The sequence below is a fragment of the Eriocheir sinensis genome, chromosome 2 (assembly GCF_024679095.1).
Source record: "Eriocheir sinensis breed Jianghai 21 chromosome 2, ASM2467909v1, whole genome shotgun sequence".
In the NCBI taxonomy this organism is placed as follows: Eukaryota; Metazoa; Arthropoda; class Malacostraca; order Decapoda; family Varunidae; genus Eriocheir; species Eriocheir sinensis.
In genome coordinates this window covers 17,963,703-17,986,216 of record NC_066510.1, presented here as the reverse complement: position 1 = coordinate 17,986,216, position 22,514 = coordinate 17,963,703, and the positions used below count along the sequence as shown (strand labels likewise).

The following is a 22,514-nucleotide window of genomic DNA, read 5'->3' as shown; positions in this document are numbered from 1 at the left end:
TTATTATTATTATTATTATTATTCATTTTCGTTTCTTGCCTTGATTGTTAGCTTTCCCCCTTCTTTTCCTTCCTCTTCACTTTCCCCCTTTTTTCTTCCTCTCCATATGTATCCCTTTCTACTTTTTACCCTCTCCACGCCTATCCCTTCCTATGATGTTTTTACGTTGAATTAACCAAATCATCAACCTTCTCCCATCTCAAATCCACTTCTATATTCGACAGGTGGAAGTTGTCCCAGTCGGTGCGGGGTGGATGGAGCGGACCATGTGGAGTGAAACGGCGGAGGAAGGGAGAGAGGGAGGGAGACCTGCAGCAGCCACAGGTGGGTTATCATCCTTTAGATATACTCCCCGTCACAGGTGTGCCGTCGTGTGCTGCTGTGGCTGGCTGTGTCCACGTGTCGCTACTATACAGGTGGCGGCGGGAGGTGGCGCTGGCGGCGGTGCATGCTGACAGGAATGGCCGGGAGGGCGTGAAGGGGGTAAAGGGTAGCAAGGGGAAGGTATGGAGACGAAGAAACAAAGGGGAATAGGGTAAAGGGTAGCAAGGGGAAGGTATGGAGAGAAAGAAACAAAGCGAAAAGATAATGAGGGGAAGAGGGTAGGGCGTAGCAGTGGGAAGATTTGAAGGGGAAGAAAAAAGGGGAAAGATAATGAGGGGAAAGGATATTAAGGGGAAGATTTGGAGAAGAAGAAACAAAAGGGAAAAATAATGAAGGGAAGAGGGTAAAGGGTATCAAGAGGAATATATGGAGAGAAAGAATAAACGGAGAAAGACAACATGGAAGACGAAAATGAATAAAAAATAATAATAATAATAATAATAATAATAATAATAATAATAATAATAATAATATAATTGTTTTTTAGTGTGAATTAGTTGATGATACATATGAGACGATGATGATGATGATGATGATGATAATAATGACGATTATGATGGTGATGAGACAGACTAATCAGCACACACACACACGTCCTTGCTATTCGTGTGCTTATGTGCTGCCTTATCACTCTTTATCTCAAGAAAAAGTTGAATATTTTATGCTGACCAATTATTTTCTTATGGGGGAAAACACGGTCTCTCTCTCTCTCTCTCTCTCTCTCTCTCTCTCTCTCTCTCTCTCTCTCTCTCTCTCTCTCTCTCTCTCTCTCTCTCTCTCTCTCTCTCATAATAGAAGACTTAAATGTATGTAGCTAAGCGTGCGACAAATACATGATAGAAAATAAATAGAAAAGTGATGAATGGTAGAATAACAATAAGTAATATGACGAAGAAGAAAAATAAGAAAAAAAAGATGAAATATAACACGCTTTCGGTATATAATTTATTTTACACATCAACCGTAGTCAGAGAAATTAACATATAGGACGTAATTACAGCTTCCTTATCAATATCAGTGTGTGACAATTGGTGTGTTCCGTAGTACAGTAGGATACAATTAATAGTTATTACTACAGCTCTGTGTGGCGGGGCAGATCATCAGGAATTCATCTCAGCACCTTTGTCAAGTCGATGAACTCCAGTATCCATCACCTCTACCTCATTCTCCTGGAAAGGACCTTGATCCTAACCCCTTTCCAATCTCTCTCTCTCTCTCTCTCTCTCTCTCTCTCTCTCTCTCTCTCTCTCTCTCTCTCTCTCTCTCTCTCTCTCTCTCTCTCTCTCTCTCTCTCTCCCCAGACAGACAAGTTTAATCAGCAGTCTCCTACAGTAGCATTGTTGAGTCAGCGTTGAGGACTTATCAATTAAGGGGTTAGGAAGGGGTGGGGAATAGGCATGGAGGGGAATAGGGGTGAGGAGGAAGGGATCAAGGAAAGGTGTGTTAGGCATGTACTCTAGCAAGGGGAGGATGGGATGCTTATATATAGGTCATTATTAAAAAAGGATGGGATGTTTAGGCCATTAACTATAAGGGTAAGGGAGGGGAGAGGAGGAAGGGAACAAGGGAAAAGCTAGGGGTGTGAAGCGTATATATTATATAAGTACTCAAGCATTGCAAGGGCAAGGGGAGGATATGGGATGCTTATAGGCCATTACTATAAGAGGATAGGATGCTTTGGCCATTACTATAACAAAAATAGAAGGGTAAAGGACGGGAGAGGCGAAAAGGAACAAGGGAAGAAGCAGTTATGTAAGCATGTGCAAGGGGAAGAGGGGATAGGGAGAATGGATAACACTTTGTCCCTGCGTCCTACAGATTAACGAATACCTGATCAGCTGATTGGTATTGACAGTACTACAGATCAGCTGATTGGTATTGACACATGCAGTGACATGCTATATCCATGCATGTCACGGGGTTTATATGACTCAGAGTTAGTGACAGGCATATATCTTGATGAAATTTAGTTATAGTGAGACGTGAGTTGTTAGTGGAGAGTTAATTAGTCCCGAAAAGTAGCCACCAACAGTTTATCCAGCGTATCTTTTTCCTTGCGGGTATATTTTTCCCAATGAGTTTTATTTTCAAGATGTGCTTCATTCCATTCATTATAGACCGTTGAGCTGCCTCCTTTGCCCTATTAAAAGAAAATTACAACAGACCGAGCTGGAATCCTTGGGTCATCTCCTCAATTAAAAAGATTTCGGCCCCCAACCTCACCTATTTGACAAGGCTTTCGTAGGAGTTTGTGGCATTTCCAGGGATAGTTTCATGACTCTTCTTCTGTATCCTGAACCTAAAGAAAAGTCCATTAGAAACCGCATGATCTCTTTTTTAGCCTTTGGAAATAGTTGAGGCGAGATCGTCCAGTCTGAGAGCCAAACACACATTATATTTGACAAGGCTATCGTAGGAGTTTCGGGCATTTCCAGGGATAGTTTTATGACTCTTCTGGTACTCTAACCCTTTTTATGAACCATGAACCTAAAAACACACTCATTAGAATCCGACTGATCTCCTTTTCAGCCTTTGAAAATAGTTGATGCAAGAGGCGAGATCGTCCAGACTGAGGGACACACACAAACATGGCGACAGTAGGAAGACGTCTGCCCCGGAATGTCCTGTCATTATGCCGCCGTGCACAGTGCTCGAGGACAGTTAAGACCAGTGCCTCCCATGGTAGCTTCAGGAGTAATCAGAGCCTCTACCTGTGTGGAGTAGCCGCGGCGACATCCACTTACTTAGGCTGGAAATGGCTGCAAGGGAGTGCCGTGGTGGAGGCTGCCAAACCCTTTCGCCGTCCTGTGAGTGTTTGTTTCTTACAGGCGCTGAGAGAATGGTCCTGAGGTGTTACATGAAGGGGAAATACACTGGGATACATGCTCCTGGTGTGCCTGGCTGTGTTATGGGTCAGTGTGGCTGGTTAGGCCCTGGGGTGGGCGGCACTCATGCCCGGGGATGGAGATAAAACTCCCTTGACAGATGAAAGTGATGCTTAATTATTTGACTGTTTAATATTTGGGATGATATTGAAGAAAGAGTGGTTAAGATTCGTTTTAGTACTGTGCCAGTATTTCATCACCTACCTTATGAAACATCGCTAGCTCTTCATATATCTTTTTTACAAACGTTCAACAATCATGAAAACGCTTTCGAAATCCAATTCAAGGACTATTTATTGTTGAAAATAGGAGATAATATATTCACAAAAGCATAGCCTCCTCTGGCGGTGGTGCAGCCGGTGTTGCGAGAAATACCTCCTCACAGAAATGAGTCACATATACATGTGTGTGTGTGTGTGTGTGGGGGGGTTCCAGGGGGGGGCACAGTCCCCCCTGGTTAGAAGGGGGATCGAAGGGGGCGAAGCCCCCTCGTTAGCAGGTTGTAAAGTTCGGTTGGAGTAGTTTAAATATGCTCACCCACCCTAAACCCTCTGTGAGCTATTTTGCGGCTGCTGAGGCGGCGTCACTGTCGCCGCGGCCGCCGCCAGAGGAGGCTTTGCTTTCGTGAATATATTATCCCCTATTTTCAACAATAAATAGTCCTTGAATTGGATTTTGAAATCGTTTCCATGATTGTTGAACGTTTGTAGAAAAGATATATGAAGATCTTGTTATGTTTCATAAGGTAGGTAATGAAATACTGGCACGGTACTAAAATGAATCTTTACCGAAATAGTAGCCAATACTTGCAATATGGATTCTTTTTTTGGTCCCTGAATGCAGTGTTGTAACAAATGACTGGGAAAATAGAAGGGGAGTCGGGGGGTGGGGCAAAGCCTCCCTATTAGGGGGGTCAGGGGGACAAAGCCCCCCATTAAAGGGGGCAAATAGGGCAAATTACATTAGGTTAGTTTAAATTTGTTCAGCATGCGTTGTGGGCTGGTGGAAATACTCAGTGCGGGACGGGACAAGGTGTTGATGGGGGTGGGTCCACTATGCAGGCCGATGGTGACGGGTGGAAGTGGGGCGGCGGCAGGTGTACCTCAGGCATTGAAAAGTCAGTCATTTAGTGATTTCTGTAAAAAAAATACTGTCCACTATAAAAAGCATCATATTTTGTCCAGAAATAAGCAGTCAGTGTTTTAAATTTTGTAAGTTACCCTCTCTTCAATAATCCCAAATATTTGATAACCCCCACCCCCCCCTTGTGACTCTGTTTAAAACTTGATGATCCCTGCCTAACTTAACTAATGATTCAGTGGAATTCAGATTAGCAGACATATAATGTTTCACCAGCAATCCTCCTATTCATGTCTGATGAGCATACACTTATCCATATATTGGTATTCATAAAGATAAATTTTTCATGTCAGAAAAATCTTTTGAAGTTATGAAAATATAATAACAAATAAATTGTACAGAATTCTTTCAAAGCAAGGCTTGTATACATTATATTGTCATTTAATTCGGAATGCTTTTCAATACTACTGCTACAAACAAGCTAACAGTGTTTAATCATCACCGAGTAGCCTAAGACTACCTGCATGCTGTCCTGAAGACCACCTGTCCCTGTGAAGTTTTGATTCTCTAAAAAAAGAGGATCAAAGATGAGCTCTTGGGGGACAGCATAAACCAAGCAAGATGGTGCCACTATAAACACTTGCCTGCACCAGAACGGGTTGCTGACCACCAAAGGTGGGCATTCCGCAATTTAAGTCCGTTAATCGCTAATCTGCTAATAGTGGACAACAAAAATTTGCGGAATAGTGTTATCAGAAAATTTGAGAAATTAGTCGATTTGCAGTAAGCGGAATGCCAAAATTATAGTCTGCTAACGCAAGCTTTTAAAAACCACCAACAATGAAATTTCTGGGAAATTCAAGAATATTCTTGAAAGTGTAGAGAAACTTCTAGATTAGGATCGTCAGATGTCCTGGATTTTCTGGGACAGTCTGGATTTTAACCCTTTCAATCCGGCGATGCTGACGTCGGCGTCCGAAGGGCGTCCGACGTCATCACCATTATTTTTTTTTAAACCTCTTAATCTTCTTCCATTTCCTCTTAATTCTCTTCTAAACCTCTTTAAGAGGAAGTGGAAGAGGATTAAGAGGAATTTAGAGGAGGATTGAAAGGTTTAGAAGAGGATTAATCCTCTTCCATTTCCTCATGACCCTTTCCATACTGTGACGCTGATGTCTGCATCATGTATGGAAAGGGTTAATGGTTTGTCCTGGAAATAAAATTGTCCCGAAAATGTCCCGGGAGTTTTTTATTAAAGCATCCCGGATTTTACTTCCAGAAATCTGGCCACCCTATTCTAGATCTGTCTGATGCGCAGCCAGTCTGCACAGCACGTAGGTGGCAGGCTGCCCAGGCTGCATGGGCGGGAATATTCTAGAACTGTGTTGCGCAGCTGGCCTGTCCTGGCAGCCTGCATGGGAGGCAGTTTACATTAACTCATCGAGTCTTAAAGATGTATTCCTTGCAGTATTTGTATTATTATATAAGATAAATAAATATATAAATTGTAAGTTAATTTTATTGGAAATTATGTTTTTAACTACCAATAAAGGGTTAGCTGACTAAAAAACGGTTAGCAGACTGTTGTGGACTTCATTAGTGGAATAACAAAAATTATTATCGTTAGCATTAGCGGACCGGCAAAGCTGGAAAATTTGTGGCTTAGCGAATAGCGGAATGCCCAACAAAGTTAGCAGAATTGTGGACTAACAAGAAATTAGCGGGTGCCCACCTCTCCTGACCACAATTCCCCACCAAGAAAGCCTACCGGCATCATAGGCAAAAAAAAAAAAAAAGATATTTACATTTAAGTAATTTAGTAGTTCATATTAGATTGAATATAGACATATTGCATGTAACTTGGGTCATCTCATATCAGATTGATGAATCATCCCTTCGTGGCCTGAAGCTGAACCACCGTGAGCGCCGATTCATCAAGTTCTCATCTGTTGAGTATGAGGGACAGCTGTACATGACACCCCAGGACTTCATTGAGTCAGTGACAGACTCTGAGCCTCGCCGTAAGCTATTCATATCCTTACTTGTCTCTTCATTCTCTTTCTTTGTTTCCATCATAAATTTCATCCCCCATTGCACAAATTTTTTTTTCCATTGTCTCTCCACTTTCCTTGTGTATGGATTGAATAGTCTTTTAATGTCGTACCAGAAGTGAATATATTTTTTTTACAAGTTGATATGTCACACTTTAGTCTTGTACAATCTTGGAATAGTTATAGTGTTCTTATTTTGTAAGTGAAGCCTTTTATGAGTTTTGAATGCCACAGCTCGCTTAAAGAGGAAGATGCTCAATGAGAGAGATTTGGAGCAGTTTTCCCAGGAGACCCCTTTACTCTCCAAGAGCTCTCCAGACATGTTCAGAACCATATTTGATAAGGGTGAGTTACACTTGTCCACTTTCCTCCACTTGTTTCCTGTCTGTTGGGTGAAGCAATAATGTTCAATAGATAATCTTCTAATTATAATTGGCCAAGTGAGTTATTATCTTCACAGTATAAAGTCCTTCCTGTATCCTTTCAATATGTTTATTAAATAGCAGAGAATAAATGTTGAGTACCAGAAGTGTAAATTAGATAGGTAGCTTGAGAGTGGTCTGTGTTCAAGGCAAAAGTCTGCACAGCTGTAACATGGAGTAGTTGTTTGGACTTTTAGAAGTATTCAGTGTTTAGTTTTCTTATAAAACAACATTGAATGTGCAATATTTATTGAATGTCCTTCTTTCAGGTATCATTTCATATACAGAGTACTTGTTCCTGCTCTCAATTCTTACAAGTAAGTATCTCCAATATCATCTTTGTTTAAAGAGTAAGTTAAGCATATTATAATTTTTTGACAATAATGAATAATAGGTATATGAAGTTAATATAAATAAAGAATACATAGGTCTCATTGCATATGTATAATAATTGTCTTTAAGATAAACACCTTTTTGAACAAAATATATTATGTTTCCTAGAACATATTCATTATCATTATTATTATTATTAGTTATAGCTATTGTTTTTCATTTGGCTTAACTCATTATGTCGCAGTGCGCAGTATCATGGTCATTTCATCTCTCGAACCATATCCTAGCGGCTGTATGTGCGTCATTCATCATGGACTATTTCGTAGTCTGTAAAACCAGGATATGGCATGGAGGTTATGTTTTGTCTGCTTGTATTGAAGGGGTTAAGTTAGCAAAGTTACATACACAGGGTCTGTTCCAGTGTCACTCATTCATGTTTAAGAGGCTAAGAATGCATATATCCAGATTTAGTAGATTATTATTCCTAGTATCCCTAGTTAGTAATGTATTGGAAGATCAAAGGAATATTTACATTGAATTAGATTTTTGTGGAATTGATTTATCGTATCCTAATCTTTTCTTGACATGGCAAACATACTAAGACAAGCCACTCCTCCCCAGAGCCGCAGACAGGGTTCAGGATCGCCTTCAACATGTTTGACACTGACGGCAACCAGCGGGTCGACAAGGAGGAGTTTCTTGTGGTAGGTCTGGATGGCGTTCTGTTATCACATATAGCTCAAGGGACAAGAATCTCAGTACAGCATTGAAGTGTAGCATTTTAGCTTTCTCTGAATATAAAGTTTCCTGCAGTGAGATGCTTATGGTAGTAGATCGAGCCAAAGGAAAAGGATAGAATTGCTTCTGTCATGTCTGAAAGGAGGTGAGGGCCAATATAATTCCTCAACAACTGCATAAGTATAAGGAAAGTGTTGCTCTAATGGTTTGATATCACGGGTAGCCTTCATACTCTCACTTCATTTCGAGCAGTGGGAATCATGAGATGCTTCAGATAGAACATGTGCTGGCAAGAAGGGTTGAATGGTACCGTGATATATCCTAAAATGAAGCATGTCACTCCCAAGGTCAGATATGCATTTTTTTTTTTTTAATATATTGTGGTCAGATCAAGAAATAGGGCATGTTATGTAAAAATGGAGGTTCTGTGCTGTAGTGAGCCAGTAATATACATAATAATTGCTCCTCAGTGAATAACATATTTACTGTTGGGTATGAAGGATTTTCTTAAAGCTTGGGAACCAGGCAGCTGAGAATTAAACCTTTTTTTTCTTAAATCTGCAGCATGATGTCAATCTTAAATGTTTACTTTTAAGCTTGACCATAGTATCCTGTGTAACAGTTAATGGACTTGATCACTTGTGGAGTTTACCGGGCGTATTCCTCTTGGTTGAGTGACACAGCCCAGGATGAAAACGATGACTCTGAGAATTCCAAGAAGCTGAAGGCAACAAGGCAGGTCGTAAGTCAGCAGCTGGTGGGCCGAACTGTAGACAGCGTTCGTGTGGGGGTAATATACATAGTCCTGACGTAGTGTGTATTGCTCATTTGGCGCCTCGATCCGTTGTGCGCCTACTCTTCGCTCTGTCTGGATGTCCTTGATGTGTCGTGTGTTGAGAACCAGCTTGACACGGGCCTCAGCCAGCCTGTGTGTGTCTTCTACTAGAGTTTCTATCCATCTTACATATGCACTCTTTTACCAATGCTAAAATTGCACAGAATCATCCCTCTTCCATGCTGGCCATCTTGAAGCACTTTGGTGCGGAACTTTAGCAGGGTTACTCGAAGAAATTTATGTCTTGCAGATATAAATGAGTCAAGGGGTTTCTATGTCATTTGAGAGATGGTGTCACATGATAGAGGGAGGAAACGTGTACTTCTCTGCATAAACCTCAGCTAATTCTTGAATGGCATTGATAGAATTAACAACACTTTCTTATTCTTGTATGTAAAGGAAATTATGCTGGAAAAAGCAAATTCAATAAAATAAATAAGTTCTTCTCTGTTTGAACATTTAGATCAACATTCTCACTGGCTGTACAATAAATCAGCAGGCACTTCCATCTCCTCGTGCTGGTACGAGGTGTCTCAGTGTACAGAGCTTCATAAAAGCACGAAGGGACCAAGAAATATTTTTAATTTACTTGGAAAGGTCATAAGTTGTTACCTTTGTTAACTTTGACCATTCTTTGTCATGGTGACATGATGGTCCACTGCAATTATCACACACCTGTGACTGATTTCTAGCCACTTTGTTAATCTATGGTGTGCCTTTTTATTTTTATTTTTTTTACAGTCTGTGGATGATCATGGAACATGATTGAATATTTAGAATATTACCATGAGTAATGAAATGCAAGACTGATACTCTCTCGTGTTGTATGAAATACATACACAAAAAACTCACACAAACACTTTCACATACATTTTCTTACTAACTGCTGATTGTGTGGCTTGCACTCTTCTTCAGTTGCTACAGTAGGATTTACACATTAGATAAACCATTTTGTGAATAACACAGGGGTGACTTACTTATTAAAAGTAAGTGTAGTTATTATTGTTTAAAACATACAGCATTGATTTTTTTTATAATTCAAACCTTAAAATCTGTATGAACTCATGATTACACTTTGCTTTGGGGAAGTTCTTGAATAGTATTTGTGAGTAATGATGATGAAATTGTTGTAGGCAAACTTTAGTCATCTTGTCATACAGTAGACCATCAGCAGTAGAGGGTCTCAGGAGGGTTGTGAGGTTTGTAGAACTGCAGGTTGTGTTGATTAAAGGGAGAGAAGCTTATGATCATCATGATTGTTATAATTATCAGCTTGGCTCAATAAAGTGTGTGCTTGTGAACAGTGCCTAAACTTCTGATTGAAGAGGACGCTTAAAAGGGTTGCTCCGTAATCTAAGGTGCTTTTTTCAAGGTTTTGCAAGTGCCTATCCAAGCCACTTATTGGGTTTTTGTTGAGCAAGAGCTTCAATTTTCAGAGCTGTGATTGCACTTTTTTTTTTTAGATTCATTTAGCATTTGTTGTGTGTCAATTATTTTATTGACTTGTATTTAGTACTCTCCAGCTATGAGAGCAAAATTTGGAATATATATATATATATATATATATATATATATATATATATATATATATATATATATATATATATATATATATATATATATATATATATATATATATATATATATATATATATATATATATAACTTAATAATTCCGAAGGTTAGCACCACTTGTAAGTACCTAATCAGTACAACCAGCTGTACTTGCCTTGTGTGGAGCAAATATTGACACGCATTCACTGGCTACTTCGTGACTTATTCGTGCCAGGCCTAAACTGTCTCATTAAAAGGTTGCCTGTCAAGAGTTGTCAGGAATAGCCTCAGCAAGGAAGGAACTTCTGTAGAATGAGTAGTGAAGTAGACTAATGTAGAATGTGTCATTGTATACTAACAAGATTTGTAAATATGTGTTAAAGAAATTTGGAATGTAGGTTTGTAGGTCTTTTTTCCCTTAACTAATCTTACATTGTACTACTTGATTTTAATATTTATGTGCTACATTGTGATGTTAATTAATGATATATGCAGCAAAAGAAACTTCCTGCGTAGACACTAATTTATTTGATATTTACAACTGAAAGTTCTGCATGATGCTAATATTTTTTTATTATTATGTGCTGTGTAATTTCATGACTATATTATATCATGAATGATATGTTGAAAAATTATGAAATACGTTACCAGCACCTGTCATGATTCACTGATTGATGCATTGCAAGTTTATGATCTACATTGCAGCTATTTGTACATTGTGGTGAAGTGAACTAAATGAGAGATTTACTGATTTCCATGTATTTCAAGGACAAGCCTTTGCTTTGCATCAGAGTTAATCTAGTGTCAAAATAAACTTGTCCCTATGAAGATGGCAGTGAAAAGTAATGAAATAATTGAGACTTCCATGAAAACAACATTGCTACTTGATTTTGTTTCATGGGTTTGTGGTTTGGGTGGCTTGGGGCTGTTGCTGCTGCTGATTATGATGCAATTGCAGTGTTCCATAGCTCAGCTGCTTTTCAAGTGTGGTGTCTACTGGGATGTGTCGGAGTAGACATGTCACAAGGGATGATGGTGGTCATGATGGTGCAACATTTGAAACTCCACTTCATGTTGATTTGAGAATACTGATGTTTTAGTATGATCTTATTTTATTAATACACATCCCAGAATGTAAAGAATAACTTAGAATTCCACAGGGGTGATCATAACTAACAGCACTTAAAGCTTGTCATGATGGAGCCAAAGTAGAAGTGTTTTGCATTTCCACCAAAGAAAGAAGCCTAATCTAATGCTTTGTTTCAGCTTGAAAAAATCTTCAGCACTGCTCGGAGGGATCGGCTGAACAGAGCCTTAGAGGGAGCAGTGAAGGCCAACGATGCAGGTACTGATAGTGACTAATAATTCAAGTTTTGGAAATGGGAGTCTTGGCTAGTAAGATAAAAGTATTGTGTTTCTGTCCTTGATGAGCTGGTGATGGCATTGGCAGGAGGAGATGAAGAGGTTGTGCTAGAGGACGAGCTGCAGAAGAGTCATGTTGTGGACACCACCCTCCTCCTCCACTTCTTTGGTCGCAAGGGCAAGCAGGACCTCAAGTTTGAGGAATTTAAAATGTAAGAAAACCCTTTCTTTTATATATTTCTTTGTTCATAGTTCTTGCTTAGTATCATGCCCAAGGCTCATTGATTGAAGGAGAGCAAGAGTACATGCCTTTGTATTCCACCATGTTTAAAAAGGTGTGTGACATTATAAGGAACTGAGTTTGGGGATCCCCTTTTCTCTACAGTAAACCCTCAGTTATCCGGGTTCACCGTATCCGACCTCGCCCGTATCCGGGAGTTTTCAAAAATGTGATTTTTTCCAAAAAATTTAAAATTGTCTTTTTCCCCCCCCCCCCAAAAAAAAAAAATTTGTTGCATGCCGCCAAAAATCGTTCAAATTGTCCACGCGATGCCTCTTAAGGAGGAGAGAAGTGTAGAGGAAAGGGAAGGATGGGCTGGAAGGAAGGGGCGAGATGGGAATGAGCGAGAGGGAAGGGACGGAAGAAAGGAGGAGAGGAGGGGTTAAGCTTTGCAAGGGCGGCATACCGCACCACCAAGGTAAAGAAATTCTCTTTACCTTGCGCACCACAACACAACAAGTGGTGCCATGCACGCCATTGTTTATGTTCACCATGGCATTGCTTGGCATTGCTTTGCCTGTGTGTGGTGTTTGTGGCGCTTACCATGGCGCCGATGTATACATGTATATATAGGTCAGGTGTACAAGCGTTAGTTACCCCGTTAGGAGCGAATCTTAACACCCACGTCCTTGGGGCCATGGCGGATGCTGACCAGAGCCCCGCAATGCCCCGACAATTTTTCTTACGTTGTCACTAATTATCGTTTGCAAGAGACGCCACAATGCCCACGCATTCACTGTGGATGGGGAAAGGCTTGCCTTCACTGGCGTTGGTGTAGATAATGTGATATTGCAGCTCGGGGCGGCGGGGCAAGGTGGGCAGTTTGACGTCACCGGTAACATTTTCGTTTTTACGGCTATAATACATCCTTCCTGCACTCTTTCATATATCCACGAGTGTGCAGGTGTAAAGGGCTGATGTGGGCGTATACGGACGTAAGTTTAAGTAGCTCCGTTTGTGAGATAATAAGGATATATATTCTCAGGGCGAGCAGGGCGGGGTGACGGTGGTGCAGCTGAAATGTAGGCTAACCCATAACATATTTTTCTATTTTACGGCTATAACATATCGTCCCTGCACTCGTTTCATATATATACGTATGCGCGGGCGTGTAAGCCTGTCGTGGGCTTACGGGCATGATCTTAAGTAGCTTCGTCTGTGCCGATATATTAAATTCGGTAGGCGAAAGTTGGGTTTTCGGTTATGTAGACTTAACCTACACCATATCTGGTTTTTTTTAATATCCGGGTGCCCCCGTGGCTCTATTAACTCGGATACCAGAGGGTTTACTGTATAGTGTTTACTCTTAATACTTCTCAGCATGGTCATGTGGGCAATGCCGTCCTGCCTTTCTTGGAAGTGGAATCACAGAAGTTTACTGTGATATATAAATTATAAATCATTGGAAGTAGTGTCAGATAAGATTATATTTGTTTTGGTAATTTTGGCTAACTCCTACGCCTCCCTTCTTCTATAACAGGTTTATGGAAAACCTTCAAACTGAGGTCCTGGAGATTGAGTTCAATGAGTTCTCGAAGGGTCTGCCGGCAATAACTGAGCTGGACTTCGCCAAGATATTACTACGCTACACCTACCTGCAATCTGACCAGTAAGTGTGACCCTCTCTTGTTAAGGTGGTTTAATTTATTCCTCTTTAACTGTATAGGGAACTACTTGTGATATACATGCTGAACTTAATGGCTTTGTTCCTATATCTAAAGGTTATTTGTATTTAGGTAAAATAGATAAACCTAAGTGCATTCTGGTTTCCTGGACTTTTTTGTTTTTTCATGTTCTATATATGTAAAATCCTTCATTTTGTAGTCCAAATATTGTGTATGTACTGCATCTCTCGTTTATTTTCATTACTCGTAATTTACTGGATATCGTGAAAAATCAAGTTATATGTTTCACCTGATTTTTAGTTTTATAGTGGAGCTCTTTGACTCAAGCGCTGTCTATCATGATTCAGGCCTTCAAAACGGATTCACAGGTGACTGTAGCCCCTGACACCCTCCTGTGCAACACTGACACATGCACTCTAGTTGACCATCATTAAGCCTCCATGACTCACATTGGCTCTTAGTTTTACTGTATATGTTGACAGTTCCTGTTGTCATGTTGATAAGCTAAGCTACCTCCTGGTTGGAAACTTTTTAACTATCTCATGGAGTGTACTGCTTAATAAGATACATAATTATTATTTTCTGTGTCTGAGTATTATGTATGTCTGCAATCAATGTAATCGTAATTGTTGAACTTATAGTACCACTAGAATACTGTGGAGATAAAACATCAACCATGGAAATCTAAAGGTTACCAAATTTTCATTATTTTGTCACACAGGTTCACTTTATAGCACAGGCAGTGCATGTGTATGCATTGCTAAGGGTGATGCTGGGGTCTCATATGTTTTTTCCTCATGCCTCAACAGGAAGACTTTAGAGGTTAGGAAATATAACCCCATTCACACTGAGCCTTTGGTCACTTACTGTGATGCTGACCCCTTTGTCTCCCCTCTTTTAAGTGTTGTATGTTCTCAAAACCAGTGATTTGGGAATGAATTTGGTGCAGGGCATTTCTGCAGCTAATAGCTCAATACAGTGAACTTGTGAATCTCATACCGAGTAGATACTTGATTAGCGGTACATCTTCTCTCTAGTAGTGTACTCATAACTTTAAGCCTGAAAGCATTCATACTTTAGATGGATCAAAAGCTAGCCATTGTGGGTTTTAAACCCTGAATGGTATGTTGATGTGTCACATGTTTGTATACATTAGTTTCCTTATTATATTTTTGGTACTACTTTTTTATTTCTTATTTCTTAGCATATATATTCTACCAGGTTATTATGGGAATAATTCTCCTTAAACTGAATGTCAGACATATGAAGCTGTGATCATGGTCATCCCATTGACATATGTCATCATCCAGTTACTAGATAGTGGTCATTGCACATGTCATTCCTAGAGGACCTCCACCTCACCAGACACACTTTTTAGCTTGTGGTAGAAAACAGCTTCTGTTCACCAGTCTGACAAAGCAACTGCCTATTGACTTCATCACTTGCTTGATAGTTGGCCTGTTTACTTGCCACAAGGAAGTGGGATGAAGTGAACGGCATACCAGTTAACACTCTTGTCTTCCCGTAGATTATAAACTGTATTGACTGTATAAAGCAACATTGGAAGGAAATACTGAAAGAAAATAATTCTCTTGCCATTATGTACCTTCACAGAGATTTAATGCTCTTCAGGTACAGATTTTTTCATTTGACATCAGCAAGGGGAGGATGTGCTGCAGTTTGTTGCAACATTTTTTGTTGTATAATAGTTTATGGTTTACATTTTTAGAGGCAGTGAATTTTTATATTGAAATATTTTGACAAAAGCATAATAAAATATGCATTAGTGAAACAAATTATCATGATAGCTCTTATTTATTTTTTATAAAATGATGGAAAGGCATTTTTACAGATTCTAACTGAGTCTATGACAACTGCATGAATATCATCTACCTAAGTTGTTTTATGAAGTTTCTCAGAGGAAGTTGTGTTAAGGTAAACTCTCCCAAAGGTTTCAAATATTCTTTCACAGTTTTTAGTGAAAGGGAGACTGTACATATATATTGAATCATAATTCTTAGTTCTCTTTTCATGCAGTGAGGTTCTGTACATATTATATTTGTGGGCTTTAAAGAATTTGGTGGTTAAGTGTGAAGTATTGTGTCCAGCAGTTTGTTTTAGTTCATAGCAGCACAGTTGGTAGCTTTGCTGAACCCTTGAGATGCTGTTTTGTAAATAATCACCTTGTTACACTAGTAGGTGTCAGAATGCTAGTAAAGGAGTACAGCTTTCATACTGTATTGCACTGGTGTAGTTATCATCAGCTGGTTAGGGAAATATATTTATATGGAAGAAGCATTTTTTGCACAAGAGGTTGGCAATATGTTCACGCCAGATTCAAGTATTTGCATACACTCATAAGTTTGCACTGTCATGATTGTAATACTGGCATTGGGTCCAACAGTTTTTAGAAATGTTCATACCACATGTTCTGTAGTATTTTATGAAATCTGGCATTGTTAGATACGAGATGTACCTGGAGAGGCTTCTGGACCGCATCCCCGAGGGGCGAGGAATCACCTTCTCAGAGTTCAAGTCCTTCTGCCAGTTCCTCAACACTCTGGATGACTTTGCCATTGCCATGAGGATGTACACCTTAGCTGATCAACCCATCTCCCAAGGTGATGTGCAAAGTGTCAGAGTAAATAGTAGATAGTAAAAAATGTATACTTTTGGTGCAGTGGTGTTTATCTACAAGTAGTTACCAATAATCAATGGTTTCTGTTGTAAATGCAGTTGAAACACCTTCCCCAGTAATAAGTTTTATTAGTTTTTCAGCTCAGCCTATAGGCAATTAAATGGTAGTGATTTATTTTCTTTCTAAACAGTTAATTTCTTAGTATTCTTCCACATGCGCTTCCATGGTGTCGCAGTTTTTGCATGCCCAGTGGTGAATCTTCGTGCCCAGGTTCGATCCTGGACTGGGCAGTCAGCACACCCAGCTATTCATCTTCCCATTTAAGTTGGTTGATAATTGGGTACCAGGGGTAATATGAGGAAGGTAAACTGTGGCAACCCAGATGTCACATTGGCCCTGTCATGGGGGTACCGTCAACCGGGGTGACTTCGGACAGTTTTCAAAGTTTTTTGCTTATAAAATTTTTCTTTCTAGGCCTAGGATCTATGCTGAGTGTGCATTTACTCTGTGTTGTTAAGGGCTATCATTACATGGTGCAACATTTTCACAAAACTTAATAGTTTTTGTGCCAAGTGAAAAAATATGAGTGTCCGAAGTCACCCCATGTCTGGGGGGACTTCGGATAGTGGCTATATTTCATTGGGTTTACGTATCTGAGCCTGTTCGCACATTCTTGGGGTGACTTCGGACACTGTTGAACCGGGGAAAAAATTGGCAAAAATCTTGGGAAAGAAGTTCTCACATTTCAGGTCAGTAGTAGCAGGGAATTAAAAAAATGGTCAATAATTTTGAAAAAAATGTTATTACAAAAACACTATAAGATATAGAGCACAGTTTTAGTTTTTTTGGAAGCTTAATGATCGCATAATCACCACAAGAAATTTTTGTAATGGTAGGGCAACATTCAAGTGTGTTAGGGCTCTTTGAAGTGCACTATCGAGCAGTTGGTTGGAACAAAGCACTCCACTCTCGCAGGCGACAATGGGTGACGGTGCGCTGGGGCTGGTGTCTGTGGTGCGTTCGTACCTCGACACGGCCTCTCGCGGAAACCCACCCACCAGTCTGCTGACTTATGCACGAAGAGGGTTGGGAGTGCGCGCGGGCGACGTGGCCGGCAGAGTTTTGAGCCCACGCATCCGCCGTCTCTCCTCTCTCTTAAACAAGGGATGCGGCGTTGCTGACCAGAGCTGTCCAACACTGAGCGATCTCACAGCTCTCCACAATATGTAGTTATATTTAGGTGTCCGAAGTCACCCCATTTTGAGCCATTTTTTGACATGCCTCCATTCAAGTGACATTTACAGGTGTGTAGGATGTGTTAAGCACCTCCGAATCATTCTAACTGTTCTAGTTAAGCATGTTTCTGATTGCTTTCTCTAGTTTTGATGTTGTGTGTAATACAGATCGTTCCTGCCAGAAAAAGTTTTCCAAGGGGGTTAAATTTTTACGAAATCTCAAAAATACATATTGTGCTTGTTTTCAAAACAGAAATGTGTCTCAAGAAAACAACATTCTTATTTGAAAACTAAGGCAAAAGACAAATTCTGACACTAAAATCATCTAGCTTGTTGCAACTGGCTATGAGTTATCAACACGTCAACTTTTTATCCACTTTTTGTCTGAAGTCACCCCGGTTGACGGTACTGGACTCTTCCCCACCACAGGGTCAAGGGCCAGTGTGACGTGACGAAGAGGAACATGAGGGAATGCTTGGCTTATTGTATGCCCCCAAACTCTACCTTACATCTTTCAGTAATCAGTACAGTATTGTTGATGTGATCGTTATGCCTCACAAGTCTTCATTTTCCAAGGTATATTGATTTCTTCCATTTATCACCATTCTAGTTTCCCACTTTTATTGTGCTGGTTTGGCCTTGCAGAGGAGTTCCACCGAGCAGTCAAGATTTGCACTGGTGCCGAGCTGAGCCCTCACATAGTGGATACTGTCTTCAAGATCTTTGATGATGATGGAGATGGCCAGCTCAGCTATAAAGAGTTCATTGCCATTATGAGAGATCGGCTGCATCGTGGCTTCAAGGTCAGTCTTGCAACACAAAAGGATTTTCAGTTTGCCCTAGTTTGTAACTGCTCTGGAGTGCCATATTTCACCATCCCTAGTTTTGTCTGTTTTTGTAGAAGTATTCCCAGAATGGCAGTGCCTATGTATCCACTCAGTGGAGCTAAAAACAAAGTTGTGTGGAGAGTTTCCTGTGTTTACTTTGAGTTTTGTGGACACTCATAACCAAGTCAGTTACTGCTTGCTTGCCATATTCTACTAACCCTTATACGGCAGCAGTATTTGAAGAGTATCTCCCCCCAAAATGAATGGTCTATATATAGTCATTGCCGACCTTAGGACCGTAGCATAAATATATTTACGCTGCATAAGAGGTGTTTTAACTATCGACTATATTTAGATTCTACCGCAGTCATGAAGTGTTGTTATATTTCTGCCATACAAAACTGAGACTGAATTTTGGACCATCTACATATAGTTCCACCACCATCTAAGGGTTAACAGTGTCAGATATAAACAGGTAAGAAAAACACTAGTTAGTTACAAAACTTAATTTAATCTTGTCTTCTCTGCAATTAACTACAAGAATGGTGTTTTAACCTTAACTTAATAGGTATGTGCACGTGACCTCCCACTATGCACATGAGGCAGTGAGAGTCATTTGTAGGTTAGACATTTTTGAGTCCCAGTAATTGCTGTTGTCAACAATTTCCTGGAAGAAGTAGTGTTGAGAGCCAGTCCTGCCTTGGCCGAGCAGTGTTGACTAGTTTTGTGATTTATGAGCCAAAGGCATCTGTGACATCTGTTTTAACACGAGTGCTCCCTCTTTTCCCTGTGGACAGGGAATTTCTCCATTGCTCCACATTCCACAAGACAGATAGGCCTTTTATATCCTCCTTGTTGGATAGGCCTGAGAAGTAACTTGCAAACATTTGGCTCTAACACTATTTCAATCAGGGAAATTGATGGCAGAAGTTGGATTGAAGCGTTTGTTTAGCCTGCATTAACACTGTGGCCTCTATTGTTACTCAGCACACCTCGCGGAGTGAAGGCTGGGATGCCTTCAAGCAATGTGTCAAGAGTGAGATGAAGGCCGTGGTGTGAAGACCCTAAGTGCTGATACAAGGTGGAGTTTGTGTCATCATGGTATATTTGTTGCCCAATAGCTCTGTATTGAAGACCTATAGCATAAGTTTCCCTCCTATCCTTATGCTCCTCCTTTTATTTAGATGTTCTTCCTGCTTCCCTACTTCCCAGTTCTTATTTTGCCTCTGGCTCTACTTCCACTTGTGTTCTTCTGTCCCCTCAGTATCTGACTCCACTATTCCCACCATTATCATATCTCACTGATTTACCAGTGTAGCAACTCTTGGACAAATCCTTAGCATCATTGGTTATGATTCTGCCACTGTGCAAAACAGATACTGATTCCACATAATTCAGTAACATTATAAGACTTTTTATTTTTGTATTACTGAGTGGATGATGATCTGGGTCATCACATTCCTTTAATACTGGAGCAACAGGCAGATTATTTAAAGGTTCACTGCACCATGGGTCTGCTTTCACTTCCTGTACATAACTACTGGTGTGGAAAAATCCCATAAGGTGCTGCAGATTCTTGTTACAGTACTTGCTGATCCATGTTTCTCTTCCTTTAGAGTCAACAACCCAGTGAGGGCTGGGTAGGCTTCAAGGCATGTGTGAAGGAAGCCATGAGGAATCAGGGGCAACAGGATTAGTAGCCCTCACTCACTTCGGCCTCCCGGACACACACGTTGCACAGCACTGCAATGATGGCATTGGTCACAAAGTGTTGTTACATAATTTAAAGTGTATAAAGTAGTATTACATAATTTTATTTATGAGTGAAACATACAGGTGAAAACATTTTTCTTGGATTAGAGCTTGTTCAACTGATTGATTATTAACTCTGCCATTTTTTAAAACTTACTAACTATGCCATTTTTTTTTTATCTCAGACTGAATAAATTTTGTGTGATGATTAAGTGATTAGCATTACTGATTGCATTATAGGCTTGCACATTTTGACCAGGCTGTGCATCTGAAATCATGGTAATTTAATGTCCAAATCTTAATCGTGATAGATCAGCAGCTGCACACCTATGGAAACACCTTGGTATGTCACTATACTGACCTGGTCATTATAGTGTCAGTGTATCACTTTGTAATAAATAAATAAACCACACAATCAGTTAAGACAAAGAAAAACCATAAGTGCACACCAAGCATCAAAAGTTTACATATCATACCTACTCAAGGGTGTTTATAAGCTTAGCTAACATCATGCTGCTTCCTGTGGTGCTGTTACTGTGAACCTTGAAACTTTTACAATACATGGAGATGCATGCACTTTCCCTCCCAGTGTGTAAAAAATTCATGACTGATTCTGAAAAATTTAAGGGAGGAAATGCACTGCTGTGTGCTGATTATCATGGAACATTACTAGTAAAGGATGGACACTATCAACATTGCATGCTCCGTCCACCATATGTAATAAATGATAAAAATGACAAATTTAAAGGTTTTCCAGTGGTACTCTCGTAAATATGTTTGATTACATATGTATGTAAGAATATTATATATGCAAATATGTAAGTATACAAAGCACAAATATAACTCTTTGTGATTAAAGATATAAGTTCAACAATGGTTTTGATATAATTGCAGAAGTGCATTTTATTCAAATCATTGGGTAACATGGAAAAATCATTTGCTAAACACTGTATACTTATTGAATATGGAGATTAACATTTTCATGTTCAGTGTGACTTTCCCGCTGTGTCACAAGGTGAGGGAGAGGTAGTGTTTCTCTGTAACTAGCAGGGCTACATGGCCTAAGTACTTAGCTCTGAGGATTGTTTCAGAGTGGTTCGCTTCATAGAAACCATGGAAGTCCCTTATTTATTATCTTGCTTATGTGTTGACTAAGCTGCAGGAAAGCTTTGTCTCTGAATGTCTAGGCACTGAATGTCATGTTTTCTTACTCTGTGCTAAGGAATGGTCTGTTCTTGAGAGTTGTGCAGATTATTGTTGATTGTTAAAACAGTGAAGATGACAGGCACCTGCCATATGGTAAAGAGCATGACAGTGGAACAGATGCCATGTAGATAGAACGTTTTCTAGTCAAAGAATTGTAGATATACAAAGTTTATTAATGATCTTATCTTCTCCCTTTTGTGAAAAGTGGTGCTCTGCTACTTTCAATCATGCCTGTTGAGCAGATTATATAATATCGTTAGTATATATTCTGTTGTTACTTTTCTACAAATTCAGTGAATTTTGATATGGGTTAAAATTCATGCAAATACCAAGTTTGTTGTACAGATTGACTGGTTATATACATCAGTTTTCTAAAGCAAGGTAAAGATACACACAACCCCACTGCAAAACTATGCATCAACCTATATGTGTTTTGCAAGGCCCCAGTCATTGTCTTGTTCTCCTTATGGTGGCTCTTCACTAAGCCACCATTTGGAAGCAGGGCCATTACAAAATATGGCTGCATGCCCTTACTGGCACCAACATTAACCCATGCAAAGTATGGACATTCACTTCCCTGAGCAGAGACATGCCAGTTGTATACCCTGCACATGTATGAAAAAAGGGCAGGCAAGATGTGCAGGAAAATTGAATGAAACTGACTAGTTGAAAACTGGAGAAATAAGCTTTAAACTGAAGTAAACTGATGCAACCTTCAAAAAGCAATGCTGAAAGATGATTATTCAGTAAGAATACTTGACGGGATTGCACCAGTACAGAATTAATGTAAAACACAAATCAAACAAGAAATACCACAGCAATGTGACTGTAGTTGCAATGCATTTCTCTATGAACTTTAAGGAGTTGAATAGTTACTATTTATATCATTATATCACTTGTTAAACTGGATTTAATATGTTATTAAAGTTTATGTAAATCATGTCTGTTTTTTCTCTTTACCTTGCTCTTTTTTTTTCAGAGATAATCATGACCAATGAGGCAAAGTTTTTATGTCTGAAAGATGCAACACTGCATGAATCCTAGTACCGCACCGCACCGATCTTGCCACTGCCAGGCCTCCTCGTCTCCAAGAGTCCCACTATATTCACCTTTTGGGCTCTTTCAGCAATCAATGATCCTCTGAAAGGCTCAGAATGTTCCATATGCCCACATGCAGAACCCTCATGCCTACTCAAGAAGAGCACTGGGGGGCAGCATAGGCCAAAAAAGTCATATCACAACAGACACTAAAATACAATTAATGCACATCACTAATGGGCTCGAACCAACTTCCTTGACAGTAAAAT

General features: G+C 39.8%; 2 protein-coding genes across 9 annotated transcripts in view; one reads left to right on the top strand and one right to left on the bottom strand.

Annotated features, from left to right (window-relative positions):
• The first annotated feature begins 240 nt into the window (after nt 1–240).
• Nucleotides 241–22,147, top strand: LOC127000528 (calcium uptake protein 3, mitochondrial-like). Of its 4 annotated transcripts, XM_050864280.1 has the most exons (14): nt 244–324; nt 2,914–3,191; nt 6,229–6,370; nt 6,635–6,745; nt 7,092–7,139; nt 7,777–7,859; nt 8,516–8,683; nt 11,549–11,627; nt 11,733–11,856; nt 13,405–13,533; nt 16,013–16,170; nt 18,068–18,225; nt 19,237–19,330; nt 19,866–22,147. In XM_050864280.1, exons 2-13 carry the CDS (start codon nt 2,973–2,975, stop codon nt 19,306–19,308), a joined length of 1,491 nt encoding a protein of 496 aa, XP_050720237.1. In that variant the 5' UTR covers nt 244–324; nt 2,914–2,972; the 3' UTR covers nt 19,309–19,330; nt 19,866–22,147. The 4 variants fall into 4 exon arrangements, with proteins under 4 accessions (XP_050720227.1, XP_050720244.1, XP_050720237.1 ...); XM_050864270.1 differs by lacking the exon at nt 19,237–19,330 and having other exon boundaries at nt 241–324; XM_050864287.1 differs by lacking the exon at nt 19,237–19,330 and having other exon boundaries at nt 242–324; nt 8,516–8,635.
• Nucleotides 18,741–22,514, bottom strand: part of LOC127000560 (centrosomal protein of 19 kDa-like) — a 41,879-nt gene continuing 38,105 nt past the window's right edge. For all 5 annotated transcript variants that reach the window (XM_050864380.1, XM_050864369.1, XM_050864403.1 and 2 more), the window contains one exon: nt 18,741–19,992. The gene's annotated coding sequence lies outside the window, so the exon portion shown is untranslated. The remainder of the gene's footprint in view (nt 19,993–22,514) is intronic.

Bases quoted from the DNA above. Each gene is read 5' to 3' on its own strand.
- LOC127000528 (XM_050864270.1), top strand. From the start codon at position 2,973: ATGGCGACAGTAGGAAGACGTCTGCCCCGGAATGTCCTGTCATTATGC. The intron at 7,140-7,776 runs GTAAGTATCTCC...ACTCCTCCCCAG, and splicing joins CCTGCTCTCAATTCTTACAA to AGCCGCAGACAGGGTTCAGG. The intron at 7,860-8,515 runs GTAGGTCTGGAT...CCTGTGTAACAG, and splicing joins ACAAGGAGGAGTTTCTTGTG to TTAATGGACTTGATCACTTG.